Genomic DNA, 21,958 nt, shown 5'->3' on the forward strand with positions numbered 1-21,958 from the left:
TACAAAATAAAGTTATGAGAGCCATGAACGTGGCCCTAGAAGACAGATGAAGCATGGGGAGCTAAGACCAACGGCAATGGAGGCAGCACCACGTCAGTGCTAGCAGCGTGTTTCAGGAAGCAGGGTCCCGAAGGCATGAGTGAAAGCCCACTTAGTAGACTGAGACAGCTGGACAGGAAGCCTCACTTATTGAACCCAACAAGATAGCAAATCATTTGTGTCCTCAATGTTAAGAAATTATAGGCTACTTGGACTTTAGTAACTGGGCACTCTATAAGAGCCGAAAGGAAAAAATATGCTTTTAAAGTTCATAGGAGCCACAGTGCCTCCTCGAGCACTGATTCCTTCCCAACTTGTTTTGACTTGAGCAGATACACCCCAAGAGGTGGCCCAGAGCTTTGGAAGTCAGGATTCCAGGCACAAGTGGGGTCTATACTTAGACATCCTATCAAAAAAAAAAAGATTGTTACATTAGTAAATAGTCACGCCCTTAAACTAAAACCAAACTGACTGCTATCGACTCAACTCCAACTCATAGTGACCCTATATAGGGGGTTTTAATACTGGAAATCTTTAGGGGTCCATATAGCCTCCTCCCCTGCAGGAGTGTCTCACTGATCTGGACCAGCAATCTTAAAGTGAGCATCTGATGCTTACCCAACAGAGCCACGAGGGCTCTTACTCTCCACAAACTGCTGGATGCCAGGCTGAAACATCTTTAACTGGGCAGGGAAGAGAGTACATTTCTGATGGAGTGCTTGTTAAACTTGAAGTAGGCATGGTGATGTAAATCTCAAAGTGACAGTTAAAATGAAACCGTAACACCAGGATTATGGAAGTGTTATGTAAGCTACTTATTGTAGCTTCTTAACTATGGGAACTTATTGTAGCTTCTTAACTATGGGAACTTATTGTAGCTTCTTAACTATGGGAAAATACATAGTCACATCATGGGAATACTGAATATTGTGTAACCATAGATTTTTATGTAACTTATTAGATGTGGTCATGGAGAGCTAAGTGTGAATGGAGGGTGGTGTATGGGAGGGGGGTCACTTATAGATAATGATCAAGATTAAAGAAAAAGATAATACCAAGTGAGATATATGAGTGGAAATAACAGAAAACTAGCTAAAGAAAGGCTTCAAGAAGTACTGATGGAAAGAGCAAAAGTGCTACTATTTTATGTATGTTTTATACAATTATTTGAACTTTTAATTCATATGTGTGGGTTAAGTAGATCACGTTCATATAAAGTACTTCTCAAATGAGGGCTTTGGAGGAATTCACATGACTTTAGCTAATCGGGTTTCGGATGTGCTCTTCACTACTTTTAATCCATCAGATTGACCTATTACTGTTTTATGCATGCTGACAAAAAAACCCAGATGCCTAGATCAGAGACAAATATTCTATCATTCCATAAACACAAACAGCAGGAACATCAGCATAATTGACACAGTTCTTCCTTGACTTGAATCCCATCTGGGCCCCATACAATGGACCCAAAGTGAAAATAAAACCCAGGGTGTTTATGTCACAGCTACGGAACTCTGGATCTGGAGACACGACTGCTTTCATAACAAGCAGTTAACAGCCCTCTGTGCAGGACAGCAAAGGTACCTAGTACCTCAGAGTTCTTGTCAGACACCATCAAACCTATCCCAACTATGAGCCTGTATCGATACACAGAATCTAGAACTAGCCCTCAGAATTATCTATAATATGATGTTAAGAAACAGAATGTGTGTTATAAACATTTCATTGAAAATTAGACACATAAAATATGTTTCATGACATAAGATTTAAAATAATGCCTAGCACAATAAACCAAGAGTCGATTATCCTTATAATGCTAAATTTGGAACTAACCAAATTACTTTTTATTTTCATGAAGACCCTAAAATATTGCCAGGAAATGTTTTAAGTTCTTCAATCAGCATGATATTCTAGTCCGTGTTTGCTCAACAGTGAATAATGTACCAATTTTAATGTGGTCATAAGATTATAGATAACTTTTCAAACACTCCCTTTTCACGAAATCAAGATTTCTTAAAGGCAAGTAAAAAAGTCATATCCTGTTTGTGTGTCTTGTCTCAAAAAGAGAACGTGGTGTCCTCTTACACCAGTGGACATTCATTTCCAAAACAGTGGAAGGTCATTAATTGTTACTTGACTTCATTCTCCTTTGATGCTGTCTGGACAAATCTCTAATTTACATGCAATGTTTTGATTATAAAAGTCAGCATCACAGCCGCTACGTTGGGACATAGTTTACATCCATATCCTTTTAAAGAAGTCTTTGTTTTGTACCTTAACCGAAAAGGAAAGTCAGTACGTTGATTTTTTCCGGAATATGATTTATGACAGGGGTTCTACCAACTGTTTTTCTTTGCCAAATCCTTCCTTTCGAGCACTTACAAAATACAATTATGTAATGTCTCCTGCTTTATGCCAGAAAAAATGGTCAGGATGTGAATTTGACATCACAAACTTGGTGAGAGCCTGGAAAGGATTCGCAGGCTGCTATTGGACTTCCGTCCCAAAGGTCACAATGTTAATTCTCCAAGCCGGCGTTCGAAAGGGCATGCCAGAAAGCCTTGTATGTTTGGAGCATGAATATGTGTCAGTTCAAAATATACTAGTGCGTTCGCTTCTAATAAACCCTCCCCCAAAGCAAGGACATTGTGGCTACTGACTTTTACAATGCCCTGCTTAAAAGGGAACTTTGTAAATCTCCAGGAACATGATCATTTAAAGTAAGGAGAGGGAGAGGAGTCATCTTTTAAAACTTCAACTGAACAAACTGAAAGAAAAGGGGTGAGTGGAAGGCAGGATTCTCAACGGGGAATTTCTCCAAGAGACACTGCGGCTGCATGGACTATAGAGACACGCATGACAGCATCTGGTGCCATCTGCTCCACCTAACTATGTCGCTCCTGCTATCATGTGGCTTGCACATGAACACCTCTCAACCACCCAACTCGAAGAAGAGGCCTGAGCCTTGTAGAATCAAGAACCAAGAGGAAGACCCTTCACCACCTCCTTCACCCTCAGACACTGATTTCAGGCTCTGCTCCCTAGGCGGCCCCACCCACACTCAAGGTGCCTTCCCCTTGATGCATACTCAGGGGCGCCTTCTCCCCAAGACTCCTCGCGCCTCTTCAGCTCAACGCAAGGGCCATCCTGACTTCAGCTCTCCCGAGATGACCAAGCAGCTGGAGAAAATTGAGAACAAAGAAGAACCCAGCCTAGCCAAGCTTCCCAATTACTTTGCAGTCCTGCAAGGTTTCAGGAAGGCCCCGGTCACAGCCTTGCAGGCCAGCAAAGAAATCAGCAGCAAGAAATAGTCCCAGTGATGACTGCAAATCGATTTGAAAAGAATGGATGTGTCCCACAAATATTCTGAAGCCCCCTTGTACATCTATCACACAACTTTTGCCTGTTCAGTTACGGACAGATTTAAGCCTATTGGCAGCAATTACAGGAATCTGTTTGCAAGCTAACACTCCATGATCCGTGTCGTTTTCACCCCAACACTTCACCCCTCACGTTCTCTATACTGACCGTAGTAACCACTAACAAATTGTAATCTCTATTTAAAAAAACCCTGAACTCTGTGAATTATTTGGGGGTATTATGGACTCTGAGTTGAATAAATGACCAAATGATCCCCTGGAAACTCTTCTTCGAAATTCGAAATTTCACATGTCTTTCTCTGCCTCCCAAATTATGTTACTTGGCCTTAATTCACCTGGAGTATTCATGGTAACATATACCCCTAAAACTTTATAACTATGATCTGCATAAGAACTCCATATCGAAGAATCCGGTTATACTTTGTATAGCAAATGGTTAGTTTTTGTTAATGTTGAACTATTTATTATATGTGATATAATCAATCATTTTTACATTAGCTTTATCAAACTGCAAGTGTAGGTAGAGGGTCAGTAAGAAGTAGTTTTTCTGGGTGGGGGGATAGGATATGTCTGTAATCATTAGTCACCAATATTTATTGAGCATTTGGCACATTTTTTATGAGCCAAATGCTTGCCTAACCTTTTAAGATATATTTACTCAGGTATTTCTCTTACAGACTTTCTGAGTTAGGTATTATAATCTATATTTTGGAGATGAGAACACTGCAGGATAGTGAGATGAAGTAATTATTCTATTCTTTTAAAGTAAAAAACAAAACAAAAGCAAAAACAACTCTCTCTCATAGTGACCCTACATAGGATTTCTTAAACTGTAAATCTTTTCTCCTGAAGGGTGGGCAGGCTTTGAATCATTGACCAGGATGGTGCTAACCCATAGCACCATCAGGACTCCGTATGGTCTGGCTGATTATTATTCCTAGGGTTTTCTGCGCAGGGTTATAGCTACAGGCCCCTATTCTTAATGGCCATATTGAATTTCAATGGGATACTTTCAATGAAACAGGCTGGATCAAGATTTATCCAAAAAAATGTTGTTTAAATAAACTTGGCTTTGCTCGTCTGGGAGTCTCCTTCTCAGGCCTCAAGGACTACATGCTCTTGGTAATCCCTAAGGAGATAGAGTGAACTAAAGTTAGTTAATGAACATGGCCTTTATACCATAATCCTACATTTGAGATTAATTCTAGCCCCTACACCCATGGTTAGAGTGACATGTTTGAATGAGTTATAGATTACATTAATAAGGAAAGATTAAAATCGGATACATTTTGAATCCTCATTTTACTTCAAGCTATGATTCAACTGTCTACCAGTTGTTTTGCTGAAGGTATGGCCTGCAGATAAGCTGTCATCGTTGACATATCTGGCAAAACAAGAACGAACTTCAAGTCTTCAGCTGAGCTCTTAGTAGGCGGATCATTCGTTGTTTGCTTAATTGAGAAAAGCAAGAGGGTGGGTCAGGGGATGGGTTGAGACTAAGCCTGGCCCACCTAAGATGTGCAATATGGACTGACATTTCTTCTTCCTAAGTTTTTGGAATCAGAAGGCACAGATGATGTCTCTGTCAAAGTTCTGAATCTGGGCGAGATTTGTAAGGTAGAATTAGGGTCATGATAGTGAGGTGGTTCATTAAAGTGGGGTGTGTGTCATTGGTGCTATATTTACCCTGATTGACTCGTCTTTTCCTTGTGACCATTTTGTAAGGAGATGTCCAATTGCCTAAAGATTGGAATGCACTTAATAAAAAAGGGGGGATGAGGAATCCAGGGTGTGGTATAGCACTGATTAAACATAGAACTATTATCTAGTTCTTTAACATTTCCTCCCTTACTATTAAGGTTTAGGTTTCATATCATTAATACTGTTAGACATACACACGTTCATATGTATAATTAAGATCATTAAAGGCAGGAGTGCAAGGATGGATGACCCTTCTGGAACAGCAAGGGGAGTAATGATTCCTTGAAGATCTGGGAAGACAAAGGGGGGAAGAGAGAGCTGATAGCAATGATGACCCTATAACCCCACTGAGGGGAACAAATAACAGACTTGTATGCAAATGGATATATTGGATGGGGTAAGACACAGCTCAATAAATATATAAACTATATATATATCTCACAACAACGATAAGGGTTCCTGGGGTGGGGGAAGGGGATACAGGGAGCTAATGTCAAGGAGTTCAAGAAGAAAGTAAAAAATGTTTTGAAGCTGATCACCATAGCAATTGTACAAGAACATGTGATCTATCTGAATTATGGAATGTTATCACATCAGTAAGACCTCCCAGTAAAATGATGAACAAACAAACAAAAAGAATAGGAAAAGTGAGCGATGGATATGCTGGAATGCTGGTGAATTACTATTTTCTGGAAGAGAATTTTGAAAAGCTAGCCCATGGGCAAATGCCAAGGCCATCCCAGCCTTTCTCACGTGCGCAAAGTTGAATCAGATGTTTGCTTGGTGGGATTATAGAGGATATTTTTTTCATTTTTTCAAACAGCTTTATTGGCATTTGATTCATATATTATATAATCTACCCATTTAAAACACACAATCCAATTGTTTTGAGTACACCATCAAAGCAAACCCTAACCCACTGCCAGGAGTTTGATTCGAATTCACAATAAACATACAGGACAAAGTAGAACTTCCCCGAGGATTTCTAAGCCTATACATTCTTCTTTTTTTAATTGAGTTATAATTAAGATATCATGCAATTCAATAGTTCAATCATGTTGAGAATTGCTGAGCCTTTCTTGATCCTCCTGAGTTTTGATTAAATGTCCTAGTTCCGATTAAATATCTTCACTTTTATAGCTAGGGGATGAGTCTTCCAGATTCAAATATTAACTAGTATTGTCTTGAACATAGTTACACAGACCGCTGAAGTTTACCTCCCAGTGTTTCTTTTGCACCTGCTTTGCCACGTTCTGAACCGCAATTCCTTTGATAGAGTTGCTCACCCTAGCCACTGCCCACGAGTTGGGGTCACAATGTTCATTATACTTTGTATCACTTTTATAGAACTCACTCTCAAATGTATTTTTGGAGAATTCTCTGGGTATGTTTAAGGAGCTTTGGTGACAGAGAAGGCTATGAATTGGGCTGCAAACAGCAATGTAAGTCATTCAAACACACCAGGAAAATGAGGCAGCCTGCTCTCCGCAATGTCAAAGCCTCAGGAGCCCTTTGCAGGGTCTCTGTGATTCACAATCCACTTAATGGCAGTGGGTTTCCAGAAGAAGGGACCTGTTTTAAATTTCCGCACACATATTGTTGTGCCCAGGCTAACACATAGAAAAAATTATTTTAGGTAATAATAAGCAAAGGTATAAAATCATATGTCTATATAGAGTTTCCCTCTCTTAAAAATGTATACCTATATACTCGAGTATAAGCCGAGTTTTTCGGCACATTTTAATGCAGATTTTGTGGTAAAATTAGGTGCCTCAGCTGATATTTGGACCAACTTGTACTTGAGTATATATGGTATATGATTTACAATAAATAACATACTCAGGCCAGAGAAGATTTTATATGACTGGATATTAGTAATTATAAAGAAATGATTGCTTTAGAATTGTATGGTGATCATCCACCCATTCCCAATTCTCACTAAATCAATTGCTTATTGATCATCCACATCTGTCCAAGAAGAACTGTATCCATAGAATTTTCAATGGTTGGTTGTTGGTGGGTTTTGATTTTCAGAAATATATTGCCAGGCCTTTATACTTAGGTGCCTCTGAGTAGACTCAAACCTCCAATCTTTTGGTTAACAGCTAAATGTGCCAACGATTTGCGTGAAAGTGGGACCGCTTACCTTGAACAATAAAGTATTAATAGGCCTTAATGAATGTCCTTTTAAAGAGGTCATTTTGAATTCTTTCAGATTGACGTTAACACTTTCCTGCCCAATGGTTCTCAAAAATTTCCCAATGGATGTACAAACATGCATCATGCAACTGGAAAGCTGTAAGTATGAGCTGTCTACTGTTCTCTGAATTTTTTGAAAAGTTCACAGTCTGCACAAGCTTTTAATGGCTTATAAGAATCTTTAACATATATTTTGCCTATATCTTACTAAATACACATATATTTCACCAGGTATTGAATGTCAGTCTCAATCAGTGCATGCATTCACTATTATAATACAAAAGCAATTAAAGGATATTAAAAACTATTTTAAAATTTGGCAATAGGTACATGTCTCTGTACAAACTATCAAAAGTGAAAATGGATAATATACATAAAAATCTTTATTTAGTTAGTTAGTGGTTGCCAGAGACTAAACTTTAACCCATAATATTTCTTCTACTCATTACAAAGATACTGTTATGATCAAGATTCCACATATAAAAAAGTTACTGTCTTCTTTCCTATTGTTGCTTTGTTTTGCTCAGTCTTGTGTTTGTGCATATTTTTATTTCTACGTGTCTATCTAGATAAAATAGGCGGGATAAACAAGCCAGAGGAGAAAACAAGGGACGGCAGTTTGGACGGGACATGGGAGAGGAGGAGGTAGGGGAAATAAAGTGGGTATAAACAAACCCAGGAACAAGGGAACAACACGTGACCAAAAATCAATGGTGTAGAGGATGTAGGTGGTCTGATATGGCTTGAGCAAGGAAATGTAACTGAGAGTAATTTCTGAAACCCAAATGAAGGCTGAACATGATAGTGAGACAAGAGGAAAGTAAAAAGAAGTAGAAGAAAGAACTAGGAGGCAAAATGTATTTAAAGAGATATAAATAAAGGCATGTACATATGTAAATATATTTATATGTGACAATGGGGAAATAGATCTATGTACGTATATTTATAGGTTTAGTATTGAGGAAGCAGATGGACTTTGGGCCTCTACTCAATTACTCCTTCAACACAAGAACACTTTGTTTTAACAATCAGGCATTCTGAGATGCTCACCTTCCCTGACATGATCACTAAAGACAAAGCGTGTACATAAGCAAATGTGGTGAAGAAAGCTTATGGTGCCCGGCTATGAAAAGATGTAGTATCTGGGGTCTCAAAGTCTTGAAGACAAACAAGTGGCCATCTAGCTGAGAAGCAACAAAGCCTACCTGGAATAAGCACGCCAGCTTGTGTGATCATGAGGTGTGGACAGGATCAGGTGTCAGGCATCAAAGAACAAAAAAATCATGTCAATGTGAATGGGGGAGGGGGATTGCAGTGTGGCAGCCCAAAGCCAATCTGTAGGCAATTGGTCATCCTCTTACAGAAGGATCAGTCAGGTACAGAAAAGACTAGCCAGTCAGGTACAGTATAGCATCGATGAAACACACCTTCTCTCTGGTTCTTTAATGCTTCCTCATGCCCACCATCATGACCCTAACTCTACCTTACAAATCTGGCAGACAAGAGTGTGTACATGGGTACAGATAAGAGTTGGAAACACAGGGAATACAGGACAGATAAACTCCTCAGGACCAATATTGAGAGTAGCAATACCAGGAGGGGCAGGGGAAGGTGAGGAGAGAAAGGGGGAACCTATCACAATGACCTATCTATAATCCTCTCCCAGGGGGATGGACAACAGATAAAGGAATAAAGGGAGACATTGGACAGTGTGAGACATGAAAAAATAATAGTAATTTATAAATTACCAAGGGCTCATGTGGGAGGGAGGGGGAGGAAGGGGAAAAATGAAGAGATGATACCAAGGGCTCAAGCAGTAAGAAAAAGATGATGACGACAAATGTACAAATATCTTTGAGACAATGGATGTAGGTATGGATTGTGATAAGAGTTGTATGAGCCCCCAATAAAATTATACATATAATTTTAGATATTTTAATTATTGTGCTTCAGGTTTAACAGATGGTATAACAAAGCAGCTGGCTGGCTCCAAAATATCTCTCTCTCTCTCTCTCTCTCTCTCTCTCTCTCTCTCTCTCTCTCTCTCTCTCTCATACTATTTTGCAGTGCCTGGTCTATGTTTGAATTATTCAGACAGTCCTCAGCGGGGTCTCTTACATATGTTTTCTGAAGAGAAAAGAAATGTCTCACATTTAATCAGAAACTAATATAGGTTTTAATTCATCCTTTAGATTTAACCTTTAAAAGTGTATCCAGGGGCATACGTCACTAAATAGGCATCTGATTAATGTTAACATGACGAAAACCGGGACTTTTGTTTCTCCAAATGTTCTTGCATAAACAACTGTAAATTAATTCGTTTGCTATGGTTAATCTCACTTTAAAAGTAAGAATTTCACAGGCGGTGACTGAGCACCCTCCTCCAGACCCTGGTTCCCGCTTACTGAGGGGAGCGCAGGCCTCTACCCCCTGGGAGAACCCTCAAGAACAAGGACACCCTGTGCAGGGAGGGCTGGAGCTCAGCCTGGGGCACCCTTTCCCGGGTGGACTTTGGGTGAGGGTGTCGTGGGTTTAGTTTACATGTTCAAGCACAAATAAAAGGATTTTATTCACCTGGAAAAAAAGTAAGAGTTGTGCACTTTCGTTTTCTGATGAACGTGTATATAGACGATATGTATTGTCTCAGGGCAAGGTCTAAGGGGAAAGTCTGTTTGGAAATGTTCTTTGGGGGGAACATTAGGTGAAGCTCCACGTCTTCCAGGTCTGAGTGAAGACACGGTAGTGTGATGGAGCTGCCACTAGATGGCGAACCTGCCTCATGAGGCCAGTACCCCTGCGCTTCATTTGGCTTCTATTACAAAAGACGTGTAAATAGCAATTTCTCTTGTACTAGCCCTTTCTTGTTAAAATTACATACATTGTTTTCATAAATAAGTGTTTATCGTGTTTTGAATTAATTACTAATATATATTAAAGAGAAAATAAATTAATCAAGGTTTCTTTTTTTTTAGTTAGGGAGTTATGTATTAATAATCCCAATGACAAAATACCCTGACTCACAGCTGCCCTGTAGAAAAAAATAGACCCTTTGTGTTTCCTAAGCTGAGTCTTCACGGGAGCAGAAAGACATCATTTTATACTGGAGCAGCTGGTGGGTTCGAATGGCTGACCTTGTAGTTAGCAGCCCAATGTAATCCGTTACGTCATGACAGATCCTGATTGCAAAAAAAAAAAAAAAAAAAGTTCACAGTTCACAGCAGCATAAATATTTGGACTATTGTTGTTATTAGGTACCATCCGGTCAATTACAATTCATACAGACCCAAACGCGACCAGCCCATGCTCCATCCTCACAATGGTTGTGTGGGAGTCAATTGTTGCAGCCTCTCTGTCTGTCTTCTTATCTTCCTTTCCCCCTTCTCCAGGTCCTTTTCCAGGTAATGGAAAATGTTATCTCCTGATAGCATGTCCAAGGCACGTAAGATACGGCCTTGTTGATCCTATCAAGGATTCTGGCTGTACTTTTCCAAGGCAAGATTTGTTTGTTCTTTTGGCAGTACGTGGTGTTTTGCAAGATGCTTTGGCAGAAACATAATTCTAATGCATCGATTCTTCTGAAATGATTTTCTCTTCCTAGGTCCAACTTGCCTGTGCATATAAGGGAAATGAAAACACCATATTTGGGTCAGGCACACCTTAGTCCTCAAAAGGACATCCTGGCTTTTCAACACTTGAAAGCAGTCTTGTAGGTAAAATTTGGCCAGTGAATTGTGTCATTCGATCTCTTGATTCTTGCTTCCATGACGATTGAGTATGGATCCAAGCAAGATGAAATCCTTGACAAGGTCAATCTTGTCTCCAGGGATCACAGGACTGCTTATTTGGTTGAATGGTGAAGATTTTAGTATTATTTACGCCGAGTTATAATTCATAGGGAAGGCTGGAATCCTTGATCTTCATCAGCAGGGTCTTCAAGTCGTCCTCACTCCGGCAAGCAAGTGCCTGTGTCACTTGCATAAGGCACATTGCCAGTACACCTTTCTCTAGTCCTGTTGCTGAGTTCCTCTACCTATGATCCAGTTTCTCTGATTCTTTTCTTATTATGTGGATTAAATACGTATGATGAGAGGATGTAATGCTAATGCACACCTCTCCTGATTTTAAACCACGCATTATTCCGATGTGCTCTTCAAAGGACAACTTTGTGGTCCATGTTCAAGTTCTTCATTAAGCCAGTGAAGTGATCTCAGATTGTGATTCATCTTAAGGCTATCCATAGCAGGTTATGGGCCAGATAGTCAAATGCCTTTGCATAGTCAATAAAACACAAGTCAACATCTTTGTGATATCCTTTGTTTTCAGCCAAGATTCATCTGACATCAGCAATGATGTTTTTTGTTCTACGTCCTCTTCTGAATCCAGGCTTAATGTCTGGCAGTGTACTGCTGCAGGAAGTATTGATTGATGTTCAGCAAAATTTTACTTGCATGTGATACTAATAATTATTTTATAAATTGCTCATTGTCTTGGACCAACTTTCTTTGGAACAGGTAAAAATATAAATCACTTCTAGTCAGTTGTCCAAGTAGCTGTCTTCCAAATTTCCTGCCATAGACAAGTGCTTCATGAGCCTGTTGGTATAATTCAGTTGGCATTCCGCCACTTCCTGGAGACTTGTTTTTGGCTAAGGCCTTCAGTGCAGCTTTCATCTAAGAAGCTGTTCAAAATTTAGGAACAAGACAATTACTTAATAAGGCTACTTTAAGATAGCTCTTGAATGTCCTTTCTGACAATACATGGAATGTTTATGTTTATGACAGAGGTTTGCATGTTGCATGGTGCTAGAAGCTCTGACGCTAATATGTGAGATACCAGTTAATGATCTGAAATAAGCAGGTTTCTGCAGACATTCTAGATTAAGGAAGCCAGGAAGGTGAGCCTGATGATGTACTTCTGAGAACTAGATGTTATCGGCCACAACAAGATAGTCCCTGTTTTAGGCCTGTAATATTGGACAATGGGGACAGTGCTACACTCAAAGTTATTAGAAATATGGTGCAGGGTTGGCAACATTTTTTCATTTATACAGACATCACCATGAGTTAGGGCAAATTCAAGAGCAACAAACACTATCCCTCAAAAAGATTGTTTCTGAACTGAAAAAAAGATTATTTAATCCAAATGAACATAGAATACTTAATGTTTCATAATGTTCCAGCAAAAGGAAGAGAAAGTAAAGACAAGAGTACGCGATGTGAACGAGAAGAAACTAGAGGTTGAAATAAAGTACACGTGAAAGCTACGGGCACCAATGTATCACAGCGAAAGAGCTTTGACAAGGAGGATCACACTAGAAACATTAACAGGAAAGAAAACATAGCATTAGAAGCGAATGATGATGGACATAGTAAAAATCCAATTTTACCCGGAAAAAAAATCCAATTTCGATGAGTTTCTGATTTTGGAAATTTAGGTCTAAAGCCAAAAGAAGATGTTATAAACAGATATACACTTTAAAATATGCAAAACTGAGTGTGAAAATAGAGAGAAAAACAAGAACAGGGGCATACTCTTAATTAATGCCTGCATTTGAAGTTATAGGAAGGTATTTCATGGACAGGAGCTGTTGAATAATTACAAATTCTAAAAATTGTATTTATTTCCAAAAGAGAAATGCCCTTCATGGGAAGTTGCTTCAATTCCAAGCAAATGTTTTAAATATAATCATTAAAAAGAAGTTATTGTGATTATGACAATTGATTATAATTGTGAGGGTCAAAATTGGCTTTTAAAGGAGTGGAAAACAAGGGGTATGATAGAGTGGGAGTCATGAATGAAAACTATTATTACATGCATGCTAGCTATTGAAGAAAGGTGAAGAGCACATGCCCGGGGAATACCTGGGTCACTGGACTTGCATGGACTAGGAGAAGCACACTGGGGCTCTTACGCAGGACACAGACCTGACGGCAGAAGACTTTCCCTATTGCTGCCTTTCCCACAATGTTTCAAAACCAATCTAAAGCCCTGAGTAGAAAAGCAGAGCCTCTTGCCTCTGCCCCTAATTCCTGTAGCAGGAATAACGGCATTAACGCCAGAGTCCCCTTGCTTGAGAATCATTACACAATCTCTGGCCTCTTATTAGAGATTGAATTGGCTCAAAATGTATAAAATGTTCATTAAATTCTGTCAACAGATGTTAAGAGAATTCTCATTCAAAATAGAAGGTACTAAAGTTCAATTCTTCAATTTTACTTTTTTAGAAGTAATCACTTAAAAGGATAAACTAACGTATTTTAAGTCAACGTAACCATGGCAAGTATATTTTAAAAAATACACTAGGGTAATAAATAGCTTATGGGCCATTGTTGAAACAATTCTTGTGGAAATGAGGAAAAACAAAATTTGTGAGTGAGAGACTAAAAAACAAGCACAAGCAAGTGAGAAATAGAATTTAAAGACAAATTCATTACAAATCTGTGGTTATTGAACATGGTAAATCCTTTAAAATTTAATGAATGTATGTCAATGGTCAGGCATGTTGTAAGTAACCCAGGGACTGCTCATTCCTCCATCTGTTAATTAAAACATCTATTAAATATCTAATAACTCTATATTATAGTGGGTGATAGAACTATAAATATATCATAGATGTCACTCTTTTCATTGACTAAGGGAGTATGAATTTAATAAGTTGGTAAAAGATGGTTCAAGTTGTTGAATATAAAGATGAAATGACAAGTAATACAGTAAGTATTGAAGTTGTGTGTGTGTGTGTGTGTACGTTGACAGAGAAAACTAGTAATTTGTATAGACCTTGTTGGGGTCCTTAGTTACATGCCAGAAATGCAGCCGCACCTTTCCTGCTTCCACCATCCCCTTTTCACTATTTCTCCCTTTTTGGCATTTATTCCCATTTGGGGGTTGGTTTGGTGTAAATGCTGCATTTCCAGCCTCCCGTGGTTGCTTGTTCTACAGTGTACTTCCTCAGGACATTATTAGTCACTTTGTACGTCTAGTTATTATTTGGTTGGACAATGATCCCAGAGAATGGGCTCCATTTCAGGTTTTAAGGATCCACAAGAGCCATCGCGCTTCTGCCTGTGTCTCGCAGACAACATGTCTGCTAAATGTTGTCCCATGTTGCCCCTCCCACTGCATCAAGGGCCCTCTGTTTGTTTCTTCAGGGGTACTTGGTTTGTCGCCATCCTGTTCTTCCCGTCTCAGTGTCCTGCAGCTGGCGGTTCATTGTCCCCTCATCCCCTCGACTAATTGAGTCTTTGATCTTCTCTCTTCTTTGGTGTAATTGGGGAGACGCCAAGGGTTGCATCTTAAATGGCTGCTTACAAGTTTTCAAGATCCCAGTCTCAACTAATGAAAGTCAAAGATGTCTTTGACTATGTTCTGAAAACCAACCTAGGTGTGCCCTGAGAATATGACCTAAAGGCCCAAACCCGATGACTCAATCCCTCAAGGTATGGCTAAGAAGTTCTCATACTTTATGTTCCACTATATCCATGAACATATTTGTTTCCTGTTATTATTAATTGCCTTCCAGGCCGTTCCTACCAATAGCGACCTTATACACAGCAGAACGAAACCCTGCCCATGCTGTGCCATCCTCACAGTTGTCCCTATGTGTGAGCCCAGTGGTACAGTCACCATGTCAATCCATCTCCTGGAGGGTGCTCCTGTCTTCCACGGCGCCTCTCCTTTACCTTCCTACCGTGGTAGCTTCTCCAGGACTGCTCTCTCCTGACATGTCCAAAATATGTAAGACGAAGTCTTGCATCCTTGCCTATAAGGAGTGCTCTGACCGTACTTGTAGCACATGCAAAGATAGATAGATAGATAGATAGATAGATAGATAGATAGATAGATAGATAGATAGATAGATAGATAGATAGAATGATTCTCTTCCATGTTTATCAATATATGTACTCATGGATGGCCTTATCCCTACTTGCACCTATGTAGCATACATGACTAACTATATCTTTAGCCATAGACCACTGTTACAAATGCTATGTCAAGGGTATGTGTGCAATGAGGTGTACCCTGTGCACACCTGTCTTCTGAAAATTGGCCATTGGATTCGGGGGTACAAACAGAGACCAGGTATAGAGGCACAGAATTAAATGAGCTCTCTAAAGAATAACAACATGAATTGTGAAGAATAAAAGACGAGAGTAATTGCATCCGACAATTTAGGAAACATTTGAGGACAGAGCAACAAGTAAAATATATAAAGGGAGAATGGAAAATTCTTAGTGACATTTTAGCTAGCAACATAATTCCTAGAGGTATTTTATAAAGATGCTAACATAGTGTATTCATCACAAAGTATATATTCATTCTACTATACATAAATTGACCTTAGTTATAGCTGACATGATGGCAGCTAACAATAGTGATTCATATAGCACCTAAGTTGAATTCCAAGAAATAGAATACTGACATTTAAGTATACTTCAAATGTTATTAACTGTAGTTTATATAGTGTTTATCACAGTGTTTCACTCTGCTGACACTTAAATCCAAATGATAGAACAGCAGTGAAAGTCAATATTTACCATTACATTGACTTTGAAAGCCAAATGCCATCATAGAGAATTCTATTTAAGCCAAACAAAAGACTATTATCCCTATTTCAGTGCTCCAAATTCAGATATTTTCTTTATTCCATAACATGTTTATTTTTCAACTCTGAATAGGGTTGTTAAGTGATGTTTTTAAATAAGCTTGAAGCTCAGCATCACATGTTCACCTTTTGTCTAGCATATCCTTCCATCAAGCTGACAAAATAATTCTGGAATGAAGACTGTGATTTTATACATGTCAGTGTGAATAAATTATTCATTTCACTCCTTTTCGTTCTTTTGAGTATTCTTTATTTTCATTCTCAAGTACAGCCAGATAATATAAACAGTAACCATGACAATTTTTCTCTCCAAAATTCTCATCGCTAGAAATATAAAATAAAACTAAGAAATGATTACATATGGACAGACGATTCTGAGGAAGGTCTTTTTATTAATGCTCTACATAATTCTTAATGTATTTAATAATTTGATTTCTAATTTTCTTATGTATTAATGTGAAAGTGAATAGCGTTCCTAATGAAGAACAACTCTATAGGCAGTCTCCAACTCAGGAGAAAAGATGCCTCTCGCCATCAGCATTGTGCTGAATAACTGGAATATCTTTGTCTGCACTAAGAGGAGGTCAAGAGTCACGGAGGAAATGAAGCTTTTGACAACCTTTGTCTGTCGCTGAGGCACAAATCCAAATGAGCAGAAGCAGCTGTACCATCTATTATAATAATTTTGAAAATAACTTTGCTTTATTTTTATTCAAGTAGAAAATTCAAATAAATTACTCAAGATATGGTTTACAATGAAGATGTCTTTCTAATAGTTAAATTTATGTAGTTATATCTTTTATTGTCCTTTTACGAGTGCCCACTTGTCTGTCCGTTTGTTGTCCCATGGCAGCTGGAGTGTTACTTTGACGCAGGAAGGCATGTCACTGGTGTTCGAAATGCCAGCAGAAGCACTCACGGTCAACCACTTTTAGCAATTAAGAATAGACAGCAAAGAAGTTGTCTGCTTTGGTGGAATGGGACACTGACAGCCTTATGAATGGCAGAAGAACGTGGTCACGTGCTTCTTACAAACCCTCCTGAAGAGCAGTCAGAATTCTCAGGTGGAGCACCAGAAGATGGGCCGCTCAGGTCAGAGGCACTAAAAAGGACTGTGGAAGAAAGAGTTAATTCCTGAAGGAGGAGTTTGCCTTCATGTCCACACAGTGAGGTGGCCGGAGGAAGGCCTTCTTCAGGAGCTCCCCCACTGATGACACACGACTCCAAATGAAGAGAAACATCTATTAATAACTGGAATTTGGAATGTACAAAGTATGAATGTAGGAAACTAGTGAGTCATCAACAACGAAAGGGAACACATAAATATCAGCATCACAGGCACGAGTGAGCCAAAATGTACTGGTATTTCTTGCCATTTTGAATCAAGCACTCATATACTTTATGATGTTGCTAATGGTAAATTCAAGAGGAATATTATCCCATTCATCATCATAAAAATTGTTTAAATGTCAAGATCTTTCTGGAAGTACAGTGCTGCCTTTGATACAAACAAGGAAATCCAGTCAATACAATGATTATTCAAATGTAAGCAGCAACAAGGAAAGTTCCAACACCACAGCAAATTCATAATCACTGAGTCAAATCTGATTCAAAGTGACCCTAAATTACAAAATAGATGGTCTCCAACTGTTGATCTTGCAGTTAGCAGCCAAAAATGTAACCCACACCACACTACTAGAGCTCCTTCGGACCTACAACGACCCTATGTACGCGTTTGGGCTCTACATCTTAACGGAAATAGATCCCTGATCTTTCTTCCCTGGAGCATTGGGTAGATTTGAATTATCAAGCTTGTAGTTAGAATCCATGCTTATGTGCAAGCATCTCCTATTTAAAATGTAGCATCTGGAAACCATGACAATCAGTAAGAACGAGCAAGAGGAAGACAAATCAACATGCATAAATAAATTAAAGCGAGCAGTATATGAATTACTTGTAGTGAAGAGCAAGAGGAAAAGAAGCCAAACTGTAAAATAAAAATATAAAAATCAGAGAATCAGAAAACTATATCATTAAATCATTTTGAAAGCCCCCAAGAATGCAATTTTATACTAATTTTATAATTATTCAAACTTTATCATTATTTTTTTAAGAAGCACCAAAGACTGATTAAAAATGTGTTTTCAGTAATCAATGGGTTGTGGGAGATGGAGCCTAAAAAGGTTTGCATATAAGTCTGAGGTCAAAACCTGAGAAATATGAGTCGTGATGAAGATGGCAGTAGTTACTAAGTTCATACCTTCTCTACTGGGACCGCCATGTTCACAGACTCCTAAATACGCACTCTATTGCTCATGTATTAAGTATCCCACTCAGGTTCCAGAATAGAGTATTGCCTCAGTAGTCAAATTCAATTCATTCCAAATTAATGTTCAAACATCAAAACGTGTGAGAACTGAACATATTTTTCTCATAAAAATAATGGAAACTCAAGTAATTGGTGCTGAGGCCCAAGTTACTCTTATAAATCCACTATGGAGGTTTTCTCACTAGTCACCATTATGGGCGCCCTCTCGCCATTGAGTTGTTGCTGATTTATCCAAATTATCAGTAACTTTCCAACCTCTTCGATGATCTGGGTTCTTTGTTCCGTGGCTGACCATGTTTCGCGGTGTGCAACATTAACTACTTTCATCACATTTTGTTTTCTAAAAAACATTCATCATGTCAACTAGCCATGTTGTGTTCAGCCGCCAAATCAGACAAAAGGAAGCCTGATTCAAATTTCCCAATGCATTCTTTCTTTAACTCTGTCATGGCTCTTGAAGTTTTCTCTTAGTGTTACTGCTTGTATCCTTAACATTTTTTGGAACCATGACTGTAATATTGTATACACAAAAAAGCTTAAAGGAAAGCAAACTGATGAATGTGTTACGGCGCTAACATAAGCACTTTGCGCTGTTTGAGAGGCTCTTAGACTGAAGCCTCACCCCCTTGTGTCCTCGGTGAAACATGACATTTGACTAACTCTTGGCCCATAGAGTTTTTTTCAAGTTGGGTTTTCAGTTTAACTATCAAACAAAGGTACAAACACTGAGCAGGTGTTTTGTTTACTTTTGTTCTTATTTTTGCTGTTTGAGTAGTGAAAGGTGAGAGCTGGGTACCATTCAACAGCTAAGGTATCACTGTCTTTTGAAGTCTTGGGAACCTGTCAAGAAGACCTAGCCAAATTTCCTGGGCTTCAGATTTTCCAAGTGACCTGCACACCCCACCCCACTGTCATCAAACACTTGCAATATCAATGTATTGTTTGATTCCTCGCTCTGAGAGAAGGAAAGGAAAATCCTGGTGCAGATCTTTGAAAAGATCCCCAGATTTTCAGTGTGCTCCACAAGTAAGGAGAATTCATGCCATTTCCAGTCCCTTGACCTGCTAATGAATTGTTGATTAAACATGCTGAAAATAAAGTGTCAATCTGATGTTTTTAATATGTTAATATGACACCAATATACCATCAGTAGTATTTCTAAGACTAATGATTTTCCCCCCTAAATTACAAATAGTGCCACTATATTTTCTTTGCTAAAACTGGTAGGTTACATAAAATGCCTGCTATTTTACACTGACACTCTTAGAATATGCCTAGTAATATGGATCTGAACAAGTTCTTGTTAGTATTACGTAAGGCCTCTGTAGAATATAACTAGTTTTGAGCTCTTGTAAATCTATAATGTAGCTGAAATAATTAGGCACAATAAATCATTAAGAGAATATTACAGTGCCTTCCTCCTATCAAACCAACTTACACAACCCTTAGATAATGCCAAGTTTAACCTAGGTCACAGTGTTTTTTTTCTTTTCTTTTTTTGTCTAGATTTCAGTCAATTAAATGTGGGACCGGAGGAAAGTAAAAGTAAATAGAGGAAAGAAGGAGGAGGCAAAGGGCATTTGTAGAGCTATAAATATAGGTATAGCATATGTAAATATATTTACAAATAACTATAGGGATATAGGTCTATGTACATATTTTCACATATTAAGTATTAAGGTAGCAGACAGACATTTGGCCTCTATTCAAGTGCTCCCTAAATGGAAGAATGCTTTGTTCTAATAACCTGGCATTCTGTGATATTCACCTTCCCAACATGATTGCTGAAGACAAAATGCGTGCATAAGTAAATGTGGTGAAGAGAGCTGACAGCACCCAACTATCACAAGATACAGCATCTGGGTCTTAAGGCTTGAAGATAAACAAGCCCCATCAAGCTGGGAAGCAACAAGGCCTACATGGAAGAAGCACACCACCCTGTGTGACCATGAGGTGTCAAAAGGATCCAGTATTAGGCATCAGAAGACCCAAAACAAACAAGCATATTGATACAAACAAGGTGGGGCAGGGGGCCAGAGTGGAGACCCAAAGTCCAACTGTAGACGATTGGACATCCCCTCACAGAAGGGTCATAAGGAAGGAACAAGCCAGTCAGGGTACAACATAGCACTCACAAAACATACAAAATTCCCCTAGTTCTTTAATGCTTCTCTCTCCTCCACTATCATGACCCCAATTCTCCCTTACAAATCTGGCTAGGCCAGAGTGTGTACACTGGCACAGACAAGCGCTTCTGACATGTGGAATCCAGGACAGATGAACTCCTCAGCAAGAATAATAGGAGTAGTGATACCATGAGGGTAGAGAGAAGGTGTGGGGAGAAAGGGGATCCTTGTTGCAATGATCAATAAATATATAACCCCCCTCCTCCCAGGGTGATTAACAACAGAAACATGGGTGAAGGGAAACAGCAGCGTAGGACATGAAAATAACAATAATTTATAATTTACAAGGTTTCATGAGGGTAGAAGTGTGGAAGGGTTTGGGGAGAAATGTGGAGCTGGTACCAAAGACTCAAGTAAAAAGAAAATGTGTTTAAAAGGATGATGGCAAGACATGTACAAATGTGCTTGACACAATGGATATCTGGATTTTTATAAGAGCTCTTATAACAACAAAATGATTTATTTTAAAAAAAGGACATGATTTTGTTTATTTTAACCCATAGTTTTGTACTGTTTGCTGCTTGGCTCTTTTTCAGCAGTGTATTGTCACTTCTTTCTTCAAATAGCTACTTTACAATCTTAAAATGTGCTGATGCCTTTCCACTGGTAGTGATGCTGCTGCTGCGTGAAAGCAGGGTCAAAGTATCTAGCATCATTGAGCCGCAAGCACCGTCACAGCAGGCACACTGTAAGACGGGTCGTTGGATGCTGCAAATCGTGTCCCTCACCAGGAGGGAAATGAGGGATGCTCCACATTGCAAAATAAAGATGATCTCAGCAGTTAGGGGAATCCCTGGTAGTGCAGTGTTTAAGTGCTTCACTGCAAACATAAATGTCAATTGCTTGAATTCACTGGCCAATCTGCAGGGCAACATTTAAAAATTCTGATTCCATTAACTTTACAGATTAGAAAAAGCAAAGGGGCACTCCCACTCTGTCCCATGGGATCACCATGAATTGGAATTGATGCCAGGGAACAAAATAACAACCTGAATATTGCTCCCTAAGGATAAAGTAGGAAAATAAATTTATTCATTATAACATTTCTTGGTAGATAATTTAAGAAACAGCAATATTTTCTCCATATCAATTTAAATCCATAGTTACCCTATAGACCAGAGTATAATTCCCCCACAGGGTTTCCAAGGCTACCCCTTGTTGACCTCGGCCATGTGCTATAGACGACTAGGACTTTAGACTCTGTCCTTTGAGGCACACAACATCTTTCATAGGTCACACCAGAAGGATTGGATGTGAAAACCCCACTAAACGAACTGGGCTTTACTTCCAACTCACCAGTGACAGATTTAAGGAACCAGCATAGTCCCTGAAGTTTAAGGTGGTTATGCCCTAAGGTGAGATGACTACTATCCCAAGATAATGGAATTGGTGGTCCTTGGACTTTGGTTTGGATCTCTTGTTCAAGAATGTTCACTGAATAGTGACCTCTGACTATATATTTACTACTTTAATATCCCCGACCTGTCTTATAACATGTATTTATCTGGTAGTGGTAGTTCTG

General features: G+C 39.0%; 1 protein-coding gene across 2 annotated transcripts in view; it reads left to right on the forward strand.

Moving 5' to 3' along the window:
* Positions 1 to 21,958, forward strand: part of GLRA3 (glycine receptor alpha 3) — a 184,322-nt gene that overhangs the window by 95,017 nt on the left and 67,347 nt on the right. For both annotated transcript variants that reach the window (XM_075555791.1, XM_075555790.1), the window contains exon 5: positions 7,336 to 7,418. In XM_075555791.1, the coding sequence (XP_075411906.1) occupies positions 7,336 to 7,418 (83 nt within the window). The remainder of the gene's footprint in view (positions 1 to 7,335; positions 7,419 to 21,958) is intronic.

This window comes from Tenrec ecaudatus, chromosome 8 (genome assembly GCF_050624435.1).
Source record: "Tenrec ecaudatus isolate mTenEca1 chromosome 8, mTenEca1.hap1, whole genome shotgun sequence".
NCBI lineage: Eukaryota > Metazoa > Chordata > Mammalia > Afrosoricida > Tenrecidae > Tenrec > Tenrec ecaudatus.